This window comes from Rhincodon typus, chromosome 16 (assembly GCF_021869965.1).
Source record: "Rhincodon typus isolate 14 chromosome 16, sRhiTyp1.1, whole genome shotgun sequence".
NCBI classification, from domain to species: Eukaryota; Metazoa; Chordata; class Chondrichthyes; order Orectolobiformes; family Rhincodontidae; genus Rhincodon; species Rhincodon typus.
This window is the reverse complement of record NC_063347.1, coordinates 34,534,219-34,555,793: the sequence shown is the minus strand read 5'-3', so window position 1 is coordinate 34,555,793 and position 21,575 is coordinate 34,534,219. Positions and strand designations below refer to the sequence as shown.

The 21,575-nt window shown below is 39.0% G+C and overlaps 1 protein-coding gene across 1 annotated transcript in view; it reads right to left on the bottom strand.

Moving 5' to 3' along the window:
• synpra (synaptoporin a) overlaps nt 1-21,575 on the bottom strand; it is a 358,266-nt gene that overhangs the window by 87,944 nt on the left and 248,747 nt on the right. The window contains exon 3 of the mRNA XM_048606732.1: nt 17,442-17,566. Coding sequence (XP_048462689.1) covers nt 17,442-17,566 — 125 coding nt within the window. The remainder of the gene's footprint in view (nt 1-17,441; nt 17,567-21,575) is intronic.

Here is a 21,575-nt window from a genome sequence, read left to right as displayed (position 1 = left end):
CTTTTATTTTTTATTTAGAAAATAAAGACCAACATTCCTTTTGCTTTCACTATTACCTGCAAAAATTGTATGCTAGCTTTACATGATTTATGTATGAGGACTCCCAAATCCCTTTGTCCTGCAGCTTTCTGCAGTCTTTCTCCACGTAAATAATATTCCGTTTCTCTATTCTTCCTGCCAAAGTGCACAATGTCATATTCTGCACTGTAAAATTCTATGATTCTATTCTATTTTCCTACATTCATCTGCCAAGTTTTTGTGTACTCACTCTAGCTGTCTATATCCCTCTTCAGATTCTTTGTACAATCCTCATTACTTACCTTTCCACCTATTTTAATGTCATCCACAAAATTGCCTGTAGTATGTTCACTTCCCTCATCCAAATCATTCATATATTCTGTAGATAACTGTGGCCCCAGCAGTGAGCCCTATGGCATTCCAGTAGTTACAGTTTGCCACCCTGAAAATAATACCCATATCCCAACTCTTTGTTTTCTATTAGTTAGCCAATGATCTAACCATGCTAACATACTATCCCCATTGCCAAAGCGTGACAATACTATGGCTTTAAGAGGTCTATGTAGTCCTGTTTCTTTTTATGAAGAAAGGTTGAGACAGAGGCGACAAGCAGTGTGCTTCTGTGTTAAATCTGCTGAATCTGTGTTAAATTTAAATCTGAGTTAAACTGAATCTTTGTTAAATTACTGGTTATAATTTGCGTGCAGATTGAGATAATAAACAGAGATATGAAAAACAGTTAAAATAATTTTAAAAAAGCCAAATTCAGAACTAGTTAAATAAAGTAAGGAAGGAGGGTCAGGTGAAGTATTGTTCCTGCGTGATGTGGGAGCTGGTGGACCCCATCATGGTGCCCAGTGACCACATCTATAGTAGAGGTTGGTTGCTCGAGGAACTCCGGCTCAGAGTTGATGAGTTGGATTCTGAGCTTCAGATGTTGCAACACATTAGGGATGGGGAGAGTTAACTGGACGCTGTGTTTCAGGAGACATTCACACCCCTTAGACTAACTAACTTGAATTCAACCAGTGGTCAGGAACAGGAGGGTGTGGCTGTGAGTGAGGTAGGTAGAGGGATCCAGGAGGTAGAGTTGCAGGATCCTCAGCCCTTGTCCTTGTCCAACAGGTTCGAGAGTTTTGCTCCCTGTGTGGACAGGAATGGGGACTGCAGGGAAGATGCGCTGACTGACCGTAGCACTGTGGTGCAAAGAACCATTCAAGTTGGGGGGCAGAACAGAAATGGAGTTGTAATTGGGGATAGTATGGTTAGGGGCATGGACACTGTTCTCTGTGACCAGGATCGAGAGCCCTGTAGGTTGTGTTGCCTGCCTGGTGCTTGGGTTTGCGATATCTCATCTGGGCTGCAGAGGAACTTGGAGTAGGAGGGTAAAGATCCAGAAGTCATGGTCCACGTGGGTACCAATGACATAGATAAAACTAGGACAGAGGTTCTGCTAAGGGAGCATGAACGGCTAGGAGCTAAATTAGAAAGCAGAACCAAAAAGGTAATAATCTTCAGATTACTACCTGAGCCATGAGCTAATTGGCACAGACTGAAAGGAAAAGGAGGTGGTATAGCTTTGCTGGTGAATGAAGGGATCAGTGCTGTAATGAGAAATGACATAAGCGTGGGAGATCAAGATGGTCCAGATGTTGATTTGGAACACCTTGTTGTCCAGTGACTTCCACATGCTGCAGCAGCAACTCATCACACATCTTGCCATCACTATTATATTTAATTTAACTTAATAATTAATTTTTTCATTGAACAAAGAGATTGTGGTCATTTGAAAAAAATTCTGGATAGGACAGAGGGTGATGAGTTGGAGATGACAGAGATGGCATCCAGTGGAAAATCAGAGGGTGAGTCAGAAAATGCAGGCGTTCAAGTGAAATGGGAAGGGGCTTGGAAATCATGGACTGGCGGGGGGGAGCGGGAATAGGTCAATTTGTGAGAAAGAGGAAGTAAGCTTGTGAGACCTCTTCCTCTTCTGAACTGTAATGCTTTAATGACTCTTACCTTATGAATCTGACCATTCTCATCTCATTTACCTGCTAGGATTTATGAGAACAAAAGAAATCTAGCTGAAATGTTTAAACACATATAAAAGATAAATAGTTGAATGGAAGCATGTGACATCCTTAAAAGCTTTTACTTATTGACCTATCATGTTTTAAACCCTCAAAAAGCATGCGATGTTTTATGGAAGCAAAGAGGAGATACTTCTGAAGAAGAGTCGTTTTGGACCAGAAACATTAACACTATGATTTTTCTCACCACAGGTGCTGGGCCTGCTGATATTCTCCAGCACTTTTTGTTTTTATTTCAGATTGTCAGCATTTGCAGTACTTTGCTGTAATTATCAGAGAAGAGAAAGGGTGCCCTTCTACTTGGTAATTATAGTTCATTTTGCAGAAAAAAACACATTTAATTTAAGAGCTCAAAGTATCACACTCCTGCTTTGTTCAGTTGGAAAATGTAGGCATTCTGCTTGCTAATAATAGGGAAGCAGCGATTCCTATTGCAAACAACCAAGAGGCATTAGAAGTGACAGAGAGTCAAACTGAGAGAGACAAAGAGGAAGAAAAGCTTAACAGAGCAGGATGGTTAGATGGAATGATTTATCTTTATAGCCCACTGGAGCCTGGTGTGGGGAATGGAATGCATGAAGGTGGGGTTGGGGGGAATAGGAAGCTGGGATTTATGGAGAGAAGTTGGAATTTGCCAGCATCAGTGACCTTGGGAATTGATGGAAGTTGGCTGCTGTGGAACTATTGGAGATCAGAAGCCTCATATAGAATGGGGGTGGAGGACGGACATAGTCATGGGTATGTTGAAGCGGGAATGCTCTCTCCAGATGCATGAAAAGCATTTAGCTACAGGATCGACAATTTCTCATCTGTCTGTAGTTGCTAGACTTCCAAGCCTCAAAAAATATGGTCATTCCATGTTAAATTTGAAACAATGCATACATATGAAGCAAATGACAATCTAATTATAATATCACAATATTTACATTGGATAGTAAGTGAGGTGTATATCTGACCATTTGCCAGATAGAAGGCAAAAGTCAACTGTAGCTTCCTCTCTTTCTACATAGACCCCAAATAATGTGCTTCGTTCCTTAGAGCTTTTCTTCTCTTTCAGGTTTGAAAGCTTCCTCTTCAGGACCTACAGAAGATGCCATGGTAGTGGACAGCTGGATTTACTTGTTTCGTGGTGATAGAGTCTCTTTCGTTCACAATGATTCCATTAGATTGCTGCCCTGCAATTTTAATCAGGCCCAAAAGAAAAGTGGGTCAAGGGTATGTCCACAGGTGCATGAAACTCTAACTCTGTCCATATCGGATGCAAGTAGTAAAATCCAGCCTGATATCATGTCTGTTCTTATTTGAATTTAATTAATATTAGAAAACAAGTTGTATTTAGAAAACATTCAAATCATGTTTGAAGGAATGGATAAAGGACCATGGGTAAAAAGAAAACATTTTAAAGTTAAGGTGGTTTCCAGCCTTTTATTTCACTAAGGGCAGATGAATAATAAGTAACAATACATGTTAAAGAGCAGGAGATGAAGTGGATGAAGAGTTAAGGTGATGGGTTTGATTTGTTAACATAAAAGGGATGCAGTGGTTGGAAAGCAGAGGTAAAATGTATATGGGAATAAGGGCAAGGAGGAGCAATAATGATGGGGAAAGAGTTCAAAATGATGCCATCAAAACTGCAATCTACAATCATAGTTGTGCCCTCTCTATAAGTCAGCTTGTGGCTCATCAGCCAACATTTCTCATCTGCAAAAGAAAGATTTGGACTTTTTTTAACTAAGTGGAATAGATTTTGGTCAGTTTTGTGAAGGCATTTTTTAAAAAGATCAGAAAGTCATTTGGATAGTGACCCAAGTGTGATCAATTCCAAGAAGACATATGGATATAGTCAAAGTTCTCAAGGAGAATCTTGTGGGAATAATGGGTAAAATGTTTATACTGTTTGGTTTATGACAGTTAGAGTTAACACATTAAGGCAACTGGTTTACTTTTGACTTCAGAATAGAATGTCTAAAGTTTTAGTTCAGAAAATCCAGAGTGGAGTTTTCTCCTACAGGGGAACCAGTCACCTCAGTAGAAGTGGTTTCTAGTCTGTGAAGCTTCAAGCTAGGAAATTTTGGGTAGAAATCTTCATGGTTTTTTGAACAGAGAAAGTTTAGGCCAGCAGAGTTGTAAGAGGCTGATGTTAACAAATTCAGAACAGCATCATAAAAATATCTCTACAATTTAATGAAAAGAAACTGTAAAGTGTTAGTTAAGAAACAAAAACCTGAAACAAAAGTGATATCTCTGTGGGACTGAGTCTCTGTACGAAACGTTGTTGGGAAACAGGTTGAAGCCTTTTTTGTTTGTCTTCTGTATAGCTTGTTTATTTTGTATTTTGTGTACTAAACCGATGTTCTGCAGAACATCTGCAGCCTCATGTGAATATGTTTCGGTGATTAGCCACCAAATTAACAGACTGCAAAAATTAAACCATATGTCAACATAATATCTGTCAAGCCAGGTTTCATTCTAGGATCCGATTTGTCTAGTATTATCAACAGCTGGAATCATAACAACAGAGAGAAACAGAATAGGACAGGGAAAAAGAGAAGAATAGAGACGCCAAAAGGGAAAGAGAAAGAAATGGTAATTGAAGGACAGCAGAGACTGAAAAGAAAGAGGTACTTTTCAAATTTCCAAGGGCAACATTATGGAGGGTCCTCTAATATACTAAATACTGTACAATTTCCAATGCAGTAGGAGAATGATTTCATGGATGAAACCATTGATGCAATTAAATTGTGATGGGTTTGATGTTAATCGTTCACGGGAAATTGTCATGCAGTGTGAACTGTTAACTGATAATTCGCTATTGTTATTTCTATTTTTACTATGGTTAATTGTCATGTTTCTTGGCTATGAAAATCTCACAAACTGCAACAAAATGAATAACATTTATTTGAATTATTTATTTTAGACTATAAAATTGCTGCCAGCTAGCAGCAGCAGATGAAGACTGACTTAATACAATGTAACAGTTCCTTGTGTCTAATAACTATTATAGTATTTAAGTTTACAAAAAAAAGTTTTTTAAATCGTAGTCTTAAAACAATATAAGCTAACAAATAGATAAGGAAGCATATTTTCTCTCAAGCACAAACAATGAATAATGCTCTTTATTGGAAAATGTAGTGACTGTCACTCAAACCAACACCTGCAGACAATTCTTTGAAACCCACTCACACTAGAGGCAAGTGAAGAAAACCAGGCAATCATTGATCTTTTATTTTTTTTCCAGGAAAGCATAGTCTCTTTTGTTTACTGAAAAGGGAATATTTAATAAAGAGCCTGTTGTGTTTACATTCACACACATGTATAGAAATAATCAGTGATTAGACGTAGAAGATCAATGTCAAAATGAAATAGGAGATCTGTGATTGAAAGAACCATGTGTTTAAATTAAGTTCCTAATATATTATTTATATCAGAGTAATGCAGAGATTGTTTTAATATCTCACCATTTATTATAATGACTGAAACATCTTAAAGGATTACAGAACTTCCAATAAACATGTACCTATAGCAAGATGTCTTGTCTCCTTCTGGAATTTTCTCCCTGAGAATCAGGAGTCAGTCATTTGACTCACAAGCTCCATTACAGGGTAGATCAATCAAGCACCGTACAAGGATCTGCGATCAGTCAAAGTTAATCATAAAATATAGCACACACGTGTATTGAAATCTACTGTTGAAACCTTCATCTATGCTTTTGTTACCTCCTGACTTAAATATTCCACTGTTCTCCTGCCAGTCTTTCATCTTCCACCCTCTATAAATCTGAGCTCAACTGAACCTCCCATTCTCTCTTTACCCTATGTTGAACTAAATTGGCCCCTAGTCCAGCAAATTCTCGAATTTAGAATTTTGATCCCTCAATCTCCTCCAGCCATACAGCTGTCCAAGAGCTCGGCACTTCAATTCCGGTATCTTGTGGCATAGAACATAGAACATTGAACAGTACAGCAAAGTACAGGCTCTTCAGCCCACGATGTTGTGCTGACCTATTATCCTACTAAGATCAATCTACCCTGCATACCCTACATTTTACTATCCCCCATGTGCCTATCCAAGAGTCGCTTAAAATTCTCTAAAGTATCTGACTCCATTACCACTGCCAGCAGCGCATTCCACACACCCACCACTCTCTGTGTGAAGAACCTACCTCTGACATCTCCCCTATACCTTTCTCCAATCACCTTAAAATTATGCCCCCTCGTAATTGTCACTTCTGCCCTGGGGAAAAAGTCTCTGACTATCCACTCTATCTATGTCTCTCATCATCTTGTAAACCTCTATCAAATCACCTCTCATCCTTCTTTACTCCAATGAAAAAAGCCCTAGCTCCCTTAACCTTTCCTCATAAGACCTGCCCTCCAGTCCAGGCAGCATCCTGGTAAATCTCCTCTTCACCATCTCTAAAGCTTCCACATCTTTCCTGTAATGAGGTGACCAGAACTGAACACAATATTCCCAGTGTGGTCTAACCAGAGTTTTATAGAGCTGCAGCATAACCTCACGGCTCTTAAACTCAATTCCCCTGCCACTGAAAGCCAACACACCATACACTTTCTTTACAACGTTATCAACTTGGGTCGCGACTTTGAGGGATCTATGGACGTGGACCCCAAGATACCTCTGTTCCTCCACACTGCTGAGAATCCTGCCATTAACCCTGTATTCTGCATTCAAATTTGACCTTCTTTTTCAATTTTCTTCAACATACACTGGCATCCATGTGGTCAGCTGCCCATACCTGAAGCTCTGGAACTACAAATTCTTCAACAGAGAAACATTAATGTCTATTCTTATGAACTATATATGGGTAATGACAACAGCAGCTGCCATAGTTACAAATGTGACAATCATTTCCTTTTGCAGTAGTCAGGCCAACATAAAATTATAATTAAGATCTAGTGGATATCTATATATATGCTAAAGACATAAGTGATTTGAATAAAGAAATTATGAAAATTCTTTTTTAAAAAGCAGGTTTTATAACTTAGGATGGTAGGATTTACAGGACATATATGCATTTAACATTAATACATTCTATATGATGCATTTTTCAATACCACATGAGACTTTAAAGCTGACTGAATTCAACTGAAAAAGAATTGAACTGATTCAAAATTGTCAAAATCAGTGTGATGGCTTCACAACTGCTTGGGAATCAGTTAGTTTGTGCAACATTAGGTAGAATTTCCTTATTAAAAATAAAGAATTCACCTGTAATGACACATCTATGTGGCAGGTGGGATTTCACCACAATATTCCCTCACATTGTATATTTGCAGCATTTGCTTGACATAAAGTTCAGATATGTCTTGTAAAACCAATTGATTAAGTTACATGTTGGCATTTTAGAATTAGTGAATACAGTGATTTAATTAAAAGCAAAGTACTGCAAATGCTAGAAATTTGAAACAAAAACAGAAAATGCTGAACAAACTCAGCAGATCTGGTAGCATCTGTGGAGGGAGAAAAGGGTGTTAATGTTTCGAGAGAAATATGAGCCTTCTTCACAACACTGATTTAAGCACTTAATTGATTGCTGTCTTTATTTAAAAAAGATAAAATTGAATATTTAAAATTTATTGGGCAAAACATGGCAATAAATTAGAGTCATTGTGGCTCCAACAAAAGTTATTTGGCCATTGTGTCCATGCAGAGCAATCTAGTCAATACCGTTCCCCTGGTTTTTCCCTGCCACATTGCAAGTGTATTTCTCTCAACAGACCATCCAATTTCAAAGCTTCTTCCTCACATTCCATCCTTGACCAAAAAAGTAAAACATCATACTCCTCCTCACTGGTTTGAGTCATGATTATGAAATGCCCTTTACTTGGCCTCTGTTTCTTGATGTAGCAAAGCACGAAGAATTATGAGATGTTGGTAATGCCACATAGTCAAGCTGGAAGGATTTGGTAGGATAGACATTAAGGGCTACCATGATTTTCACAGACATCCATCCTGCTTAGCAGGCAGCACTGTTTAATGGGCATCCTCCTGGTGAATCATAGTTGTTGCCTCAGACACTGCTTCTGGCTGATACGTTGTTACACAAAAGTTCTCTTTGAAGACCATTCTGCATGAGTTTCTTTTCTGAGCCCATTCCACCCTCCTCTGTTTACACCCTTCTCCTCTGTTGTCTGTGCTCAAGTCCCTTGCTACGCTACAGCTCAAGACTTCAGACTCCAGAGTTAGAAGCAGCGAGGAAAATGTAGTATTTATGTTGATGGGAGTTCTGAAGAAGAGTCTCTAGACTTGAATCATTAACTCTGTCTTCTCTCCACAGAAGCTGCCCAACCTGCTGAGTTTCTCCAGCAATTTCTGTTTTTGCTTGTTGGGCGGCATGGTGGCTCAGTGGTTAGCACTGCTGCCTCACAGCACTAGGGACCCGGGTTCGATTCCACCCTCAGGTGACTATCTGTGCGGACTTTGCATGTTGTCTGTGTGGGTTTCCTCCAGGTGCTCTGGTTTCCTCCCACAGTGCAAAGATGTGCAGGTTAGGTGGATTGGCCTTGCTAAATTGCACCATAGTTTTCAGGGATGTATAGATTAGGTGGGTTTATAGGGGAATGATCTTAATGAATGGCGGAGCAGGCTCGAAGGGCCAGACAGCCTACTCCTAGTTCTTATGAATGGGTCTGGGTGGGATGCTCTGAGGGTTGGTGCGGACTTCTTGGGCTGAAGGGCCTGTTTCCACACTGTAGGGATTCTATGAACTATGAAGATCTGCAGTTCTTTGTTTTATCCATGAGAAAAGGATGTAACTAAAATTCAGTTACCTGCCACTTTCAATAGATTAAATAAAAAGGATGCAGGATTAGAAAGAGGCTGATTATGTTTAGTTGATCCTCTTTGATTGAAATGCAATAGATGGATTTCGAATTAAGAGAGTGATGCCAGAAATTGAATCAGAATCAATATCTAGCATTATTATTTCAAAAGACAAAATGCTAATGAGCAAATAGAGATCACAACAAAGACAAGCTGATGAGGAAAGGGCAGCAGTTCAACAGATCATAGATTCATAGAATCCTCACAGCATGGAAGCAGGCCATTCGGCTCATTGCATTCACACTGACCCTCTGAAGAACATCCCACCCAGACCCACCCCACTATTCTATCACCCTGCATTTTCCATGAATAATCCAACTAGACTGCTCATCCCTGGACACTATGGGAATTCAGCACAGCCAATCTACCTGCATATTTTTGGATTGGTAGTTTTATCTGAATATTGTGATATAGTTTTATGAGTGGCACATGAAATTTCAATGTAAAGTCAAATGTTATTTGGATAATGCAGGCTAAAATACTAAAGCACTTCTTTGGCTAGGATTACATTAAAATGTGATTCAATATTCCAACATGGCATGCATATCACAGAGTGGGGAAACCCCAATCATCAATTAAATTTGTGCCTTCAACTTCCATCAAGAGCTTTCAAAGAATTGTTTAACAGAGTCTTATAGATTGTGTCAGGGCCTAACTAAAACTAAGAGTTAGGATCAGTCTCTTTTCGCAATTATCTATGTTTCAACAACATTCCCTGAGGCAGTGCCTTTCACAAAACTGAGTGGGTTTAGAAAAGATTTACAAGGATGTTGCCAGGGTTGGAAGGTTTGAACTATAGGGAGAGGCTGAAAGGGCTGGGGCTATTTTCCCTGGTGTCAGAGGCTGAGGGGGGTGACCTTACAGAAGTTAATAAAATCATGAGGGGCATGGATAGGGTGAATAGCCAAGGTCTTTTCCCCAGGGTAACGGAGTCCAAAACTAGACTGCATAGGTTTAAAGCGAGAGGGGAAAGATTTAAAATGGACCCAAGGGGCTACTTTTTCACAGAGGGCGGTACATGTATGGAATGAGCTGCCAGAGAAAGTGGTAGAATTACAACATTTAAAAGGCATCTGGATGGTTATAGGCAAATAGGAAGGGATATGGGCCAAATGCTGGCAAATGGGACTGGATTAATTTAGGATATCTGGTCAGCGTGGATGAGTAGGACCGAAGGGTCTATGACTCTATGACTCTGCAGCAAAAATATAGTGGCAAAGTTAATCTAAAGTTTCAAGAAAGATATGGATTTCCAAGAAATACAATGAGATCAGTGTTCAAATTTTATGTCATAAATATTCAAATAATAATGAATAGTTTGGGCATAAAATGATTTTCATCTTTTAATTATCATTCACAATCAGAGAGCATCAGGAAGATGGCATCAAACTTTGAAGGTCATGATTAGAGTTTATTATCTGAACATCCAGAAGTGAGTTAATTGTTTATAGTGGAAAACCAGAAGCACACCAATAGCTTAGAATATGTAGCTATGGACACTTTCCTGAAGCATGATGGGAAATATAACCAAAACTGTAGGAGAGATGGGCTCTGTTTCCATTCCTGGAGGTCCTAGCTAAGAATGTAAATTGTAACAATTATCCATTGCTACACAGAGATGGTGGATGGGTGATGCCTTAAGTTGAGGACTTTAACCTTTGTGATTTAGGAGAAGCCATCCTGGATAAGTAGGTGGTGCTTGGTCCCAGCATATGCTTGAATAAATCTCTGAATAAATTGTTGAACCTAAGACACAAAGTGGTTATATTTAAACAACTACAAAAAATTGACACTGCGCGTAGGATTTTTGTAATATCAATTGGTGACACCAATGTCAATTGTCTCACTGCAGTAACATCAGAGGAAGGATGAGTCTGTTTATTTCACCATCCATTAGATTTTGGGTCAGCATTTGAAATGGCAGCTGCTAAGCCAATTTGAAGAGCTGAACCAAAGGACAAGATTGTTTGTGCAGTAAAACAAAGAACTGTGAATGCTGGAAATCTGAAACAAAAATAGAAAATGCTGGAGAAACTCAGCTGGTCTATTTCTCTCTCTACAGATGCTGACAGACCTGCAGAGTTTCTCCAGCACTTCCTGCTGTTGTTTTTGCAGTGATTTGAGACAGCTTGATGCCACAATTACAGTTCACTTTCTTGGGTACACAAAATGTAACTGTTCTGAGGGAAAAATGAAGTGAATTGATAAACAGCTGTAGGGTAAAATGGGAGGGAATTATGTCCTTATCTGCTGAGGTAAAAATGGGACAGATTGTTTCCTAAAGACAGAACCATCAGGTTATAAATGTAGCATCAGCCAAGGCAGACAGAAACTTAGGCTGGGACTGAAAGGGTCACTCTGTTAAGTCTTGAAAATTTAAATAAGAAGTTCTCGAGTAAAATAATTAAGGAAGGCTGGGACCGGTCAGGGACTCCAGATAAACATAAGAAATGGGGAAAATGGACAAAACTGAAAGAGGAGAAAGGAAGTAATTCTGTGTAAAAATCAGGGAAATGAGTTGTAGAAAGACTGACTCAGGAAAAGAACAATTGTGGCAGCTCAGGTAATGAGAGGTTCACACAGAAAAGTAGGCCACTCTGCGTGTGACTTTAGGATGTTGGAATTTAACAGGAAACTGGACAGACAACCGCTTCTGAGATGAGAGAAGGCAAGCTCCCCTTTCAGCAGAGGACACTCCAACTGCTGTGTGTGGCCACAAAGTAAAATAATTTGTTATTTTCACTCCCGCTAAGCCATGAGTAAAGTATCCACAAGTAAGTTATCCACACATTTGGTTCAAGTCATATAATTTCTTGTAATATGTTGCTGGAATTGATTCTCAAAACAAGCGGTACTCATTTGATGTGCCTGAGTACAGGGAGCAGGAATTGAGCTGCTCAGGAGTCACTGATGACCCTTAATCACATGGAGAGCAATATGTAAATGCCCAGTAGGAAGGGAAGTGCCTTCATGGGTTATTAACCTCAGTTTGGCAACATTGGCTAAATATGAAAACAACAGAGTTTTGTGTCAGCTCAGAGACAGATCCAGCTATATTCTGTACACGTAGATTGTAAAAGGAAAAATCGTAAGGTGATGAGAGTGGTATTTACTTTCCAGGAGTGCCATACAGGCTGACACTATACCCAATGGTCTCAGCTCAAGGTTTCTGACTCACATTCTGTTTCTGCCAACAGGAGGGCCAGAACCACATTTCTTATTTACTTTTGTGTTTGTTTCATTACAGATTAATGGCAACTACAGAGTAGCTGTAATGGCGAATACACTCCTGGTAACTGCAGCAATATGAGAAGCCCCGATGGGGTCGATAAGCAACAGGACCTACCTTCATCTGTGTGGTCATACACCTGCCAACTGCCCAAAGGAGAGAAAGGAGGCAAAAACAGAACTTGCTGGAAGAAAAAGGAGACAACTGCCAAAGGCCCGGAATTGTACAAGGAATGTTGTTGGAATGGTTAAGATTTTGCCAAAATGGACTTGTTTACCTCCCTTCATATAGGACTTGAAGGACAATGTTATCAGGAACTGGGTATGAATATTATTAATTGTTAGGACGCACCAATGTAAGATGCTTTAATATAACAATGTACAGTTATTGGAAGTTGACACATGCCCTACCCTTCCCACCGACCAATCCCCACCACCCCCTACCTGCATCCACCTATCACCATCCAACTTACCTTCCACCGCCCCACCCCTCCTCTCTCTATTTATTTCCCAGCTCCCTTCCCCCTCCCCATTTCTGAAGAAGGGTCTCAACCCCAACCATTAACTTTCCTGCTCCAATGATGCTGCCTGGCCTGCTGTGTTCCTCCAGCTCCACACTGTGTTGACACATGTCCTAATGCTGTGTTTCCTCCAGAGAACAACATCATAAGAACAGGACACCTAAAATGATGTTACTGGGAATACGTTAGGAGTGACCTATAATTTAAAGAATTAAAGGCCAATGCCAGAGAAAACCCTGAAGCAATTGGCTGGGCAGAACATAGATTTAATCAGGTGAACGTTGACTGGAAAAGTCATTCAGCTCCGGGAATGAGGAGCTGTAAGATCGGGCCTGATTCAGTTGTACTAATGTGGCCATACATTCATGTCAAGTCTCGAGTATCAGTGATTACACATCATGAGTGGGTGAGAAGTACTAAGGGCTTGCAATTTGTTGCCCCAAGGTACAGCTGAGGCACTCATGACAGTAGATTTGCAAGAAGCACAGCTAGTAAAAGGGTTAACTCTACGTACTGGCCTGAGACTTAATTGATAGCATCGAATTGGATATTAGGAAAAATTTGTTTTGAAACTGTGTTGGCATACACACGCCAACTGTTTATGGCTGGCTTGATTAATCCATAGCTAGGAATAAGGAAACTATTAGTGACACACAGAATTCAGAGGAATGTTGTTACATTCCATCCAAACAAATTGTAAAAGTGCTTCCTGGGTCGTGATGGAATTGGTGCTATCATAGCTGTAATGCCATCAGGAACCCAACCCTGTGCTCTTTGTCAGATTTAACATATTGGGATGATTAAAGGATCTGATTAAGTTGCATACCATGACACGCTACTGTGTATAGCCCAGAAGGAGTTTAATGGGAACTAAATCAAAAGGACATATCATCCTGCCAAAGTGTAATTATCAGTCCTTATAGGGTACATGATGACCTTGAGGCAACTTGTGAGTTTAACACAACTAACAGTGAGTCCGTTAGAAGTAACTGATTCCAGCTATAAATCAAAACAGGCTGCTTATGTTTGTGAGGGAGAGTACTGTGCAACTACTAATCAAAAGAACGATGAAGGATGAGAGGTGACTTGATTGAGGTGTACAAAATGATCAGAGGTATAGATAGAGTAGACAGCCAGAGACTTTTTCCTAGGGTGGAGGCAGCTTTTACGAGGGGACATCTTGGGTGGGAAGGGATGGGATGCTACATTAAAGGGGTTTCCTGGAGCCTAGGAAAATCAGGCTGCACCCAATCATTAAAATACAGGTCAAGCCATAACAGGTGTGAAGTAAATGTTTAGGGATATGACACACAACAAAGTCCAGAAAGATCTCTGAACAGTTTTTGGGCAGACTATCCAGGTGGGTGACCCCAAAGGGTTCTGGGCATGGCCAATAGGAGAGACTCAAGTGAAACAATTGACTAAATTTGATACTTAAATGCATGCCCATAGCTTAGAATAGACAAACATAGCAATAAGCATTTTCTTGAAGCACAATAGTAAGTCTAGCCAATACTATAGTAAAGATGGGATACATTTGCATTCATGGAAATCCTAGTTAAGAATATAAGTTGTAACAATTATCTATTGTTACACAGGTAAAGAAGATAAGTGTAAACTAAAGGCTGAGTTGTCACAGAGGCCAGTAGACCCAAAGCTGAGACAGAAATAAGATGGGGAGCCCTGCATTAAGTTGAGAACTATAAACCGTGCTGAAACCTTTATATTTTGTGACAAACCATCCTGGGTAAAGCAGGCAAAGCTTTTCTTCAGTATATGCGTGAATGATTCTCTGCTTGCTGAACCTAAGATTCAAAGTGGCTATTTTTAACCCACCGTAACAGTACTGTTCTGGAGAAGGGTCACCGGTCTCAAATGTTAGCTCTGTTTTCTCTCTACAGATGTTGCCAAACCTGTTGAGTTTCTCCAGCAATTTCTATTTTGATATACACCTGTCCTAATGATTAGGATGAAGGTATAGCCTTGTTACTGTTGGCTAATGAGTCCACAGGATTCAGTCTCTTCAGACTAATATACAAACATGAGGCTAGATGACCATTAAATGAATTAAAGACAACTGTATAAACCAAATCTCAGAGTCTACACTTCCAATTTATGTTTTGAGTTTTGGAGAGAAAATAGAAAATGTGAGCTGGCCTAAGAATATTTGAAAAGTGCTGAACAAGCAATCAAATCAAAAGAAACTCATTTGTGAATTGTGAGAATTGTGCAATGAGTAATGTGTACTGGAGAAAAAGAACACTAAGTGTATCATGTTAATGCGTTCAAGTGAAACAATCACAGGGAGCACAGTCACGACAGAACTGTAATTACAGTGGGGAAAAAAGCTGACAGTGAGATAAAAATATTAGGATGATTTGAGAATGATTCAGAAATTAAAAATGTAAAAGATGGTCCTCCACTAATTTGCTTGGGTAACATAGAGGTGCTTAAAATGTTAGCAGAAATATAACCTCTCAGAAACCTACTGAAATGTCTTAAGAAAGCTACTACAGACTCATGAATTGAATTGTATCAATAGGCCCGGAGAAACGTGTTTGGCTGTACATGATGCTAATACAAGAACTATGCGACCCATAAAACAACATTCTTATATACTCAATCTAGAAGAATTAGCTCAAATGAGGGAGGTTCTTGGGGGACAATGATGTTATTGAATTGAATCATAGTATCTTAAGTCTACCTATCATAATGGTGACAAAACTAGACCACAAAGACTACCGATTATTGCAAAGTCAACACGATGTGAAAAGTGTATTTATATCTGATTCCATTATTGGAGGGTTTTCTTGAGGGTATTGGACAAGCACCGCATGTTATTAAATTGATTTATTAAAAAGATATTGAGAAGTTCCATTGTTGTGATGGAGCCATAGAAATATCAGTTTTTATAACACCAGATTGACTTAATCACTGCAAATCACTTTTGAAATGATAAATGCACCAGAAACCTTTCAACAATTAACCAACAAGGTTACTAATGGATTATACAACTATGTTGTCTATGTAGTTGATTTGGTTGATCTCTGTGAAACCTGGGAAAATGTAAACGATTAATTATGGGAAGTTTTGACATTTTTAAGAGGTCAAGAAGTAATTTAGGTACAGCGACATCAAAAATAATTTACAAAAAATTATATGACTTAAACTAAATGTGTGGATAACTTACTTGCAGAGTTAAATGATGAAATGTTTATGAAATTGAAGTTTTCTGGCAAACAGAAAGATAAACCAGAGGCCATAATCAATCTTCAGTTCAGAAGAACAGTTTCATACCAGCAGAAGGGCAGTTAATTTGCAGCATTGTGGTCTTTCAGAGCTGGAAAGTAATCTGAAAACTGTTTTAGCAGTTTACGTAGATAGGGCATTTATTAATGCTCAGTTAGGAAAAGTCCATGAAGTAGCTAGTGCCTATGTATTGTGGGGAGAGATAGTAATGGAGAAGATCATATCTGATGAAGTTATACAAAGTCTCAGAAAAGAAATGCTTACAATCTTGTCAGTTAAATAAGAAATTAAGTAAGAAAGGATTAAGATAGGAGAGATAATTCACTGTGATTGAGTATCTGTGAAAGATATTGCTGGAAAAGGTTTTTTTCTTTTTGCTGTTATGTTAAGCTCTTTCCAAATTTGTCTTATGTATATATTTAGCTTCTTTGTTTTTGAGAATACGTTCACTGACTGACCACGATAATAACCAACCTTCAAAGTAAAACCTATGACTTGTCAAGCCATGTTTCACTCTGAGATCTGACTTGTCCAGTATTAACATGAGTTGGAATCATAACAGTGCAGAAAATTGCATGAAGGAATTAGAATAGAATTAGTTCATTGTTGAATGGGATGTTGTTTGCAGGGTTGTAGCAGACTTGATGGGCCAAATGGCCTCCACCTGCACGGTATGGATTCTCTAATTAAGAATTAGAATAAGTTTCTTCATTTTATGATAAATTCATATGAATGATGGTTAGTGAAAAGTAACTTAAAACATGAATGTGCAATTGTTTGAACACTGGATAACTTCTTTCTCACTGTCACATTTTGTCAATTATTAATGCATTCATATTCAGTCAAACAATTGGATATCATATTGGCAATTCAATAACCAAGTGGTTATTTGAGCCAATTACACTTTAAACTCTAGAGAAGTGATAGTTCAGAGATGTGATGTCTTTAAAAGTTGTGAAACATTTAATAGATGTAAAACTTGTGCAGACCTAGGCCATCATAACAAAGAAAATGGTGCAATGAACTAATACAAAGTTGACGCACCGTCAATACATCACATGATTTCAACACAATGTACCAATTTCTATTTCATACTAGATTTTCATTTGGATATAAAGATTGCTTCCTATTTTACAACTATCAACAAAACATCGCTTTATGAAGGAGAACTATCAATTTTAAATGTAACGAAACATTGTCTCATCTAATTTCAATGTCAGGATAAAATAATTGATTAATTCACTTTTGAAGATTATTAAGGAAATAAACTAAAAATTCTGAAGCATAATGAATTCATTTTGTAGAACTTCATATGGATTTCTCAGAGTTTTTACACAAATCATTCATGGGATGCAGGCATCACTGGTTAGGCCAGTATTTATTGTCCATCCCTAGTTGCTCTTGAGAAGATGGTGCTGAACTCATAAATGAATGATTTAGGTGTTTCTACATTGAATTACGGTATACATAGCACAGCATGAATTTAAAAGCATACCTGAAAGGATAAGAAAATCCTATCTCAATGTTCAGGTTACTTTCTGACTTGTTCACACAGTCCACACTGACTTTCAGTGCTCCAGAGTAGCCACCACATGTTGCAAATGCAAAGATTGCAAAAATCTGTCAAGAGAAAATATATTTAAACTTGTTGACGTAATTTGGTATTTTACACTTAAATGTCTAGCACATTTCATTCTATGACAAGGTTGAATAGAGAATTTAATTTGTAAAATAATACTTTTGTAACTTGGATCATTTGGAAAATATTTGTGTGTAATCAGAACAGATTGCCTAATGTATTTATGGAAATGATTGGTCATTCATGGATTGTGGGGCTTGGGAGCCGAAGGAGAAAACACCAAACAATTCAAACTGCATACTTCCTGCTCAAAATAATGGAAATTCAGTTATCAAATCATTTTTAAAAATGTAGCTTCTTTCTAAGAATGAAACATTCACAGTTAGAATATACATAAACCAAAAGTTCAGTCTGTGAAAACGTTTTTGTTCATCCCCTATCAAAATTCAAACATGAATCATAAGGCACATACATTAAATCTCAAGGGCCAACATGTAGCACATTGAAATGAATTCAAAACTGGAAAAACAAACAAATGGAATCAAGCAAATAGTAATTCAAAACACATTTTGATTCGACTGTACACTCAAGTGATAATGTTAAAAAATTAAATGAAGGACAACATGACCAATCTCATTGGTTCTTTCACTTTCTTCCTTCCATACCTATTTAAGAAATTTGTTTTGGAAATAATTTGTCATATCATGTCCCATTGGCCAAGCAATTGATTGTAATAGTTTGCATGCGGTGTTGACCATCAAGGCAAGTTGTCTCACAAGACAGAAGGCTATCAACTGCATGCAATGCTGAGGAAAACATAAACTGAAAACTATGTCACCTGATTACTTCCTGAAATTTTGAAATATATAGACTATTTACAAAACATTATGTATGGCAGACTGAATGGATAGGATAGAATAATAATAGATTAACTACAGTATATAATTTTTTAATGTGTCTCAACTTGGGCTTATCACGTAAAGGCATCAATTGAAGCAGACCATCATTTCCCACAATCAGAATTTTTAGGTGTATATTGTAGATAGAAAAATGAACAAACGCCATTTAATCCTAAAATGAAGCGCTGGAACCCAGATGGAATGCGTATGCTGAAAAGGAAGATTGAAAAAGCAGGATAACTCCATGCTGTCAGACCATGGTTCACGTTACTGTGAGGAGTCCAATTCACTTAGAAGAACTTTAATTACAAGAATTAAGAATCAAACAATACAATGTTTCATTTATGCAATATTTTAAACTACCCTGAAAACAATGAAAAGTCTAAAATCTCACAGTAATTCCCAGAATATTTTAACTGATCCTCTGGCGATTATAAGGGGTGATATAATTTCCTTAAGTTGTTCTCACTTACATGGAAACAAGCAAATGAAAAGCATTGGAAAATTTAGCAAGTCAGAGCTTCAAATCCCAGATGAAAGAAACATTTCCCCATTAGGCACACAACCATGTTACTAATGAATTCAAATTCAGTAAGCTATTCTTGTGGGATTTAGTTGCTTTTGATACCTGTTTTGCATTACAAATAGTTTAACCTGTATTTGACAGGTGTCATAAAGTCATTGACCTTTGGCCTATCGAGTCTGTGCGAACCCATCTACACTAATTCCACTTTCCAGTACTTGGCCCATACCCTTGAATGTTATGTCATTTTAAGTGCTCATCCACACACCTTTTAAAGATTGTGAGATTTTCAACTAAACTTCAAGGAAGTGCTTTCCAGATTCCCACCATACTCTGGGTGGAAACATTTGTCCTCAAAACCCCTCTGAGTCTCCTTCCCTTCAACTTAAAATTATGTCACCTTGCATGGACCCTTCAACCATGGGGTACAGCTGCTTCCTATCCACCTTGTCCATGACACTCAATCTTATACACCTCTATCAGGTTCGCTCTCAGCCTTCTCTGCTCTAAAAAAAGTGACTGAACCCATCCAGCCTCTCTTCATAGCGAAAAAGCTCCAACCTGGGCAATATCCTGGTGAATCTCCTCAGTACCAGCAATCACATTCTTTCTAAATTGCACAAAACTGCAGAACTGCACACACTCCAGCATGGCCTAACCAAAATTTTATACAGCTTCAACATAACCTCCCTGCTCTTACTATCTATGCCATGATTGATGAAGGCAAGTGATCCATATGCTTTCTTAAACCACCTGTTAACCTGTTCTACTGCCTTCCGGGATCTCGGGACAAATATCCCTAGATCCCTCTCTTCCTCTGAGCTTCCTCGTGTCCTATCATTCTTTGAATACTCCCTTGTCTTGTTACTTCTTCCAAAGTGCATCAGCTCTTGACATTCCATCTGCCACTGATCTGACCGACCCGTACATATCATCCTGTGGCTTAAAACCTTCCTCCTCCCTCTCAACCATCCAGCCAATCTGTGTGTCAACCACAAACTTACTCATCACCACCCCTACATTCTCATCTATATGATTTATATGTACACAAACAATAAGGACTCCAACACTGACCCTTGTGGTATGTCACTGAACACTGGTCTCTAGTCAGACAAACAGCCTTCTACCACCACCTGTCTCTTACCACTAAGCTAATTCTGTTAATATGTTACAGTTATCTGTAGGTTTCACAGATATTAAGCAGTTCAAAGATATTTATGGGATTTGTCTGGGATACCCGCTAGTCCAGAAAGAAATATAGGAATAGTGCCAGAAGACTGGAGACTAGCAAATGTTGTCCCCTTGTTCAACAAGGGGAGTAGAGACAACCCTGGTAATTATAGACCAGTAAGCCTTACTTCGGTTGTGGGTAAAGTGTTGGAAAGGATTATAAGAGATAGGATTTATAATCATCTAGAAAGGAATAATTTGATTAGGGATAGTCAACACGGTTTTGTGAAGGGTAGGTCATGCCTCACAAACCTTATTGAGTTCTTCGAGAAGGTGACCAAACAGGTGGATGAGGGTAAAGCGGTTGATGTGGTGTATTTGGATTTCAGTAAAGCGTTTGATAAGGTTCCCCAAGGTAGGCTATTGCAGAAAATGCGGAGGCATGGGATTGAGGGTGATTTAGCGGTTTGGATCAGAAATTGGCTAGCTGTAAGAAGACAGAGGGTGGTGGTTGATGGGAAATGTTCATCCTGGAGTTCAGTTACTAGTGGTGTACCTCAAGGATCTGTTTTGGGGCCACTGCTGTTTGTCATTTTTATAAATGACCTGGATGAGGGCGTAGAAGGATGTGTTAGTAAATTTGCAGATGACACCAAAGTCGGTGGAGTTGTGGATAGTGCGGAAGGATGTTGCAGGTTACAGAGGGACATAGATAAGCTGCAGAGCTGGGCTGAGAGGTGGCAAATGGAGTTTAATGCAGAAAAGTGTGAGGTGATTCACTTTGGAAGGAATAACAGGAATACAGAGTACTGGGCTAATGGTAAGATTCTTGGTAGTGTGGATGAGCAGAAAGATCTCGGTGTCCATGTGCATAGATCACTGAAAGTTGCCACCCAGGTTGATAGCGTTGTTAAGAAGGCGTGCAGTATGTTAGGTTTTATCGGTAGAGGGATTGAGTTTCGGAGCCATGAGGTCATGTTGCAGCTGTACAAAACTCTGGTGCGGCCGCACTTGGAGTATTGCGTACAGTTCTGGTCGCCGCATTATAGGAAGGATGTGGAAGCATTGGAAAGGGTGCAGAGGAGATTTACCAGGATGTTGCCTGGTATGGAGGGAAGGTCTTATGAGGAAAGGCTGAGGGTCTTGAGGCTGTTTTCGTTAGAGAGAAGAAGGTTAAGAGGTGACTTGATAGAGACATACAAGATGATCAGAGGATTAGATAGGGTGGACAGTGGGAGCCTTTTTCCTCGGATGGTGATGGCTAGCACGAGGGGACATAGCTTTAAATTGAGGGGTGATAGATATAGGACAGATGTCAGAGGTAGGTTCTTTACTCAGAGAGTAGTAAGGGCGTGGAATGCCCTGCCTGCAAAACTAGTAGACTCGCCCACTTTAAGGGCATTTAAATGGTCATTGGATAAACATATGGATGATAATGGAATAGTTTAGGTTAGATGG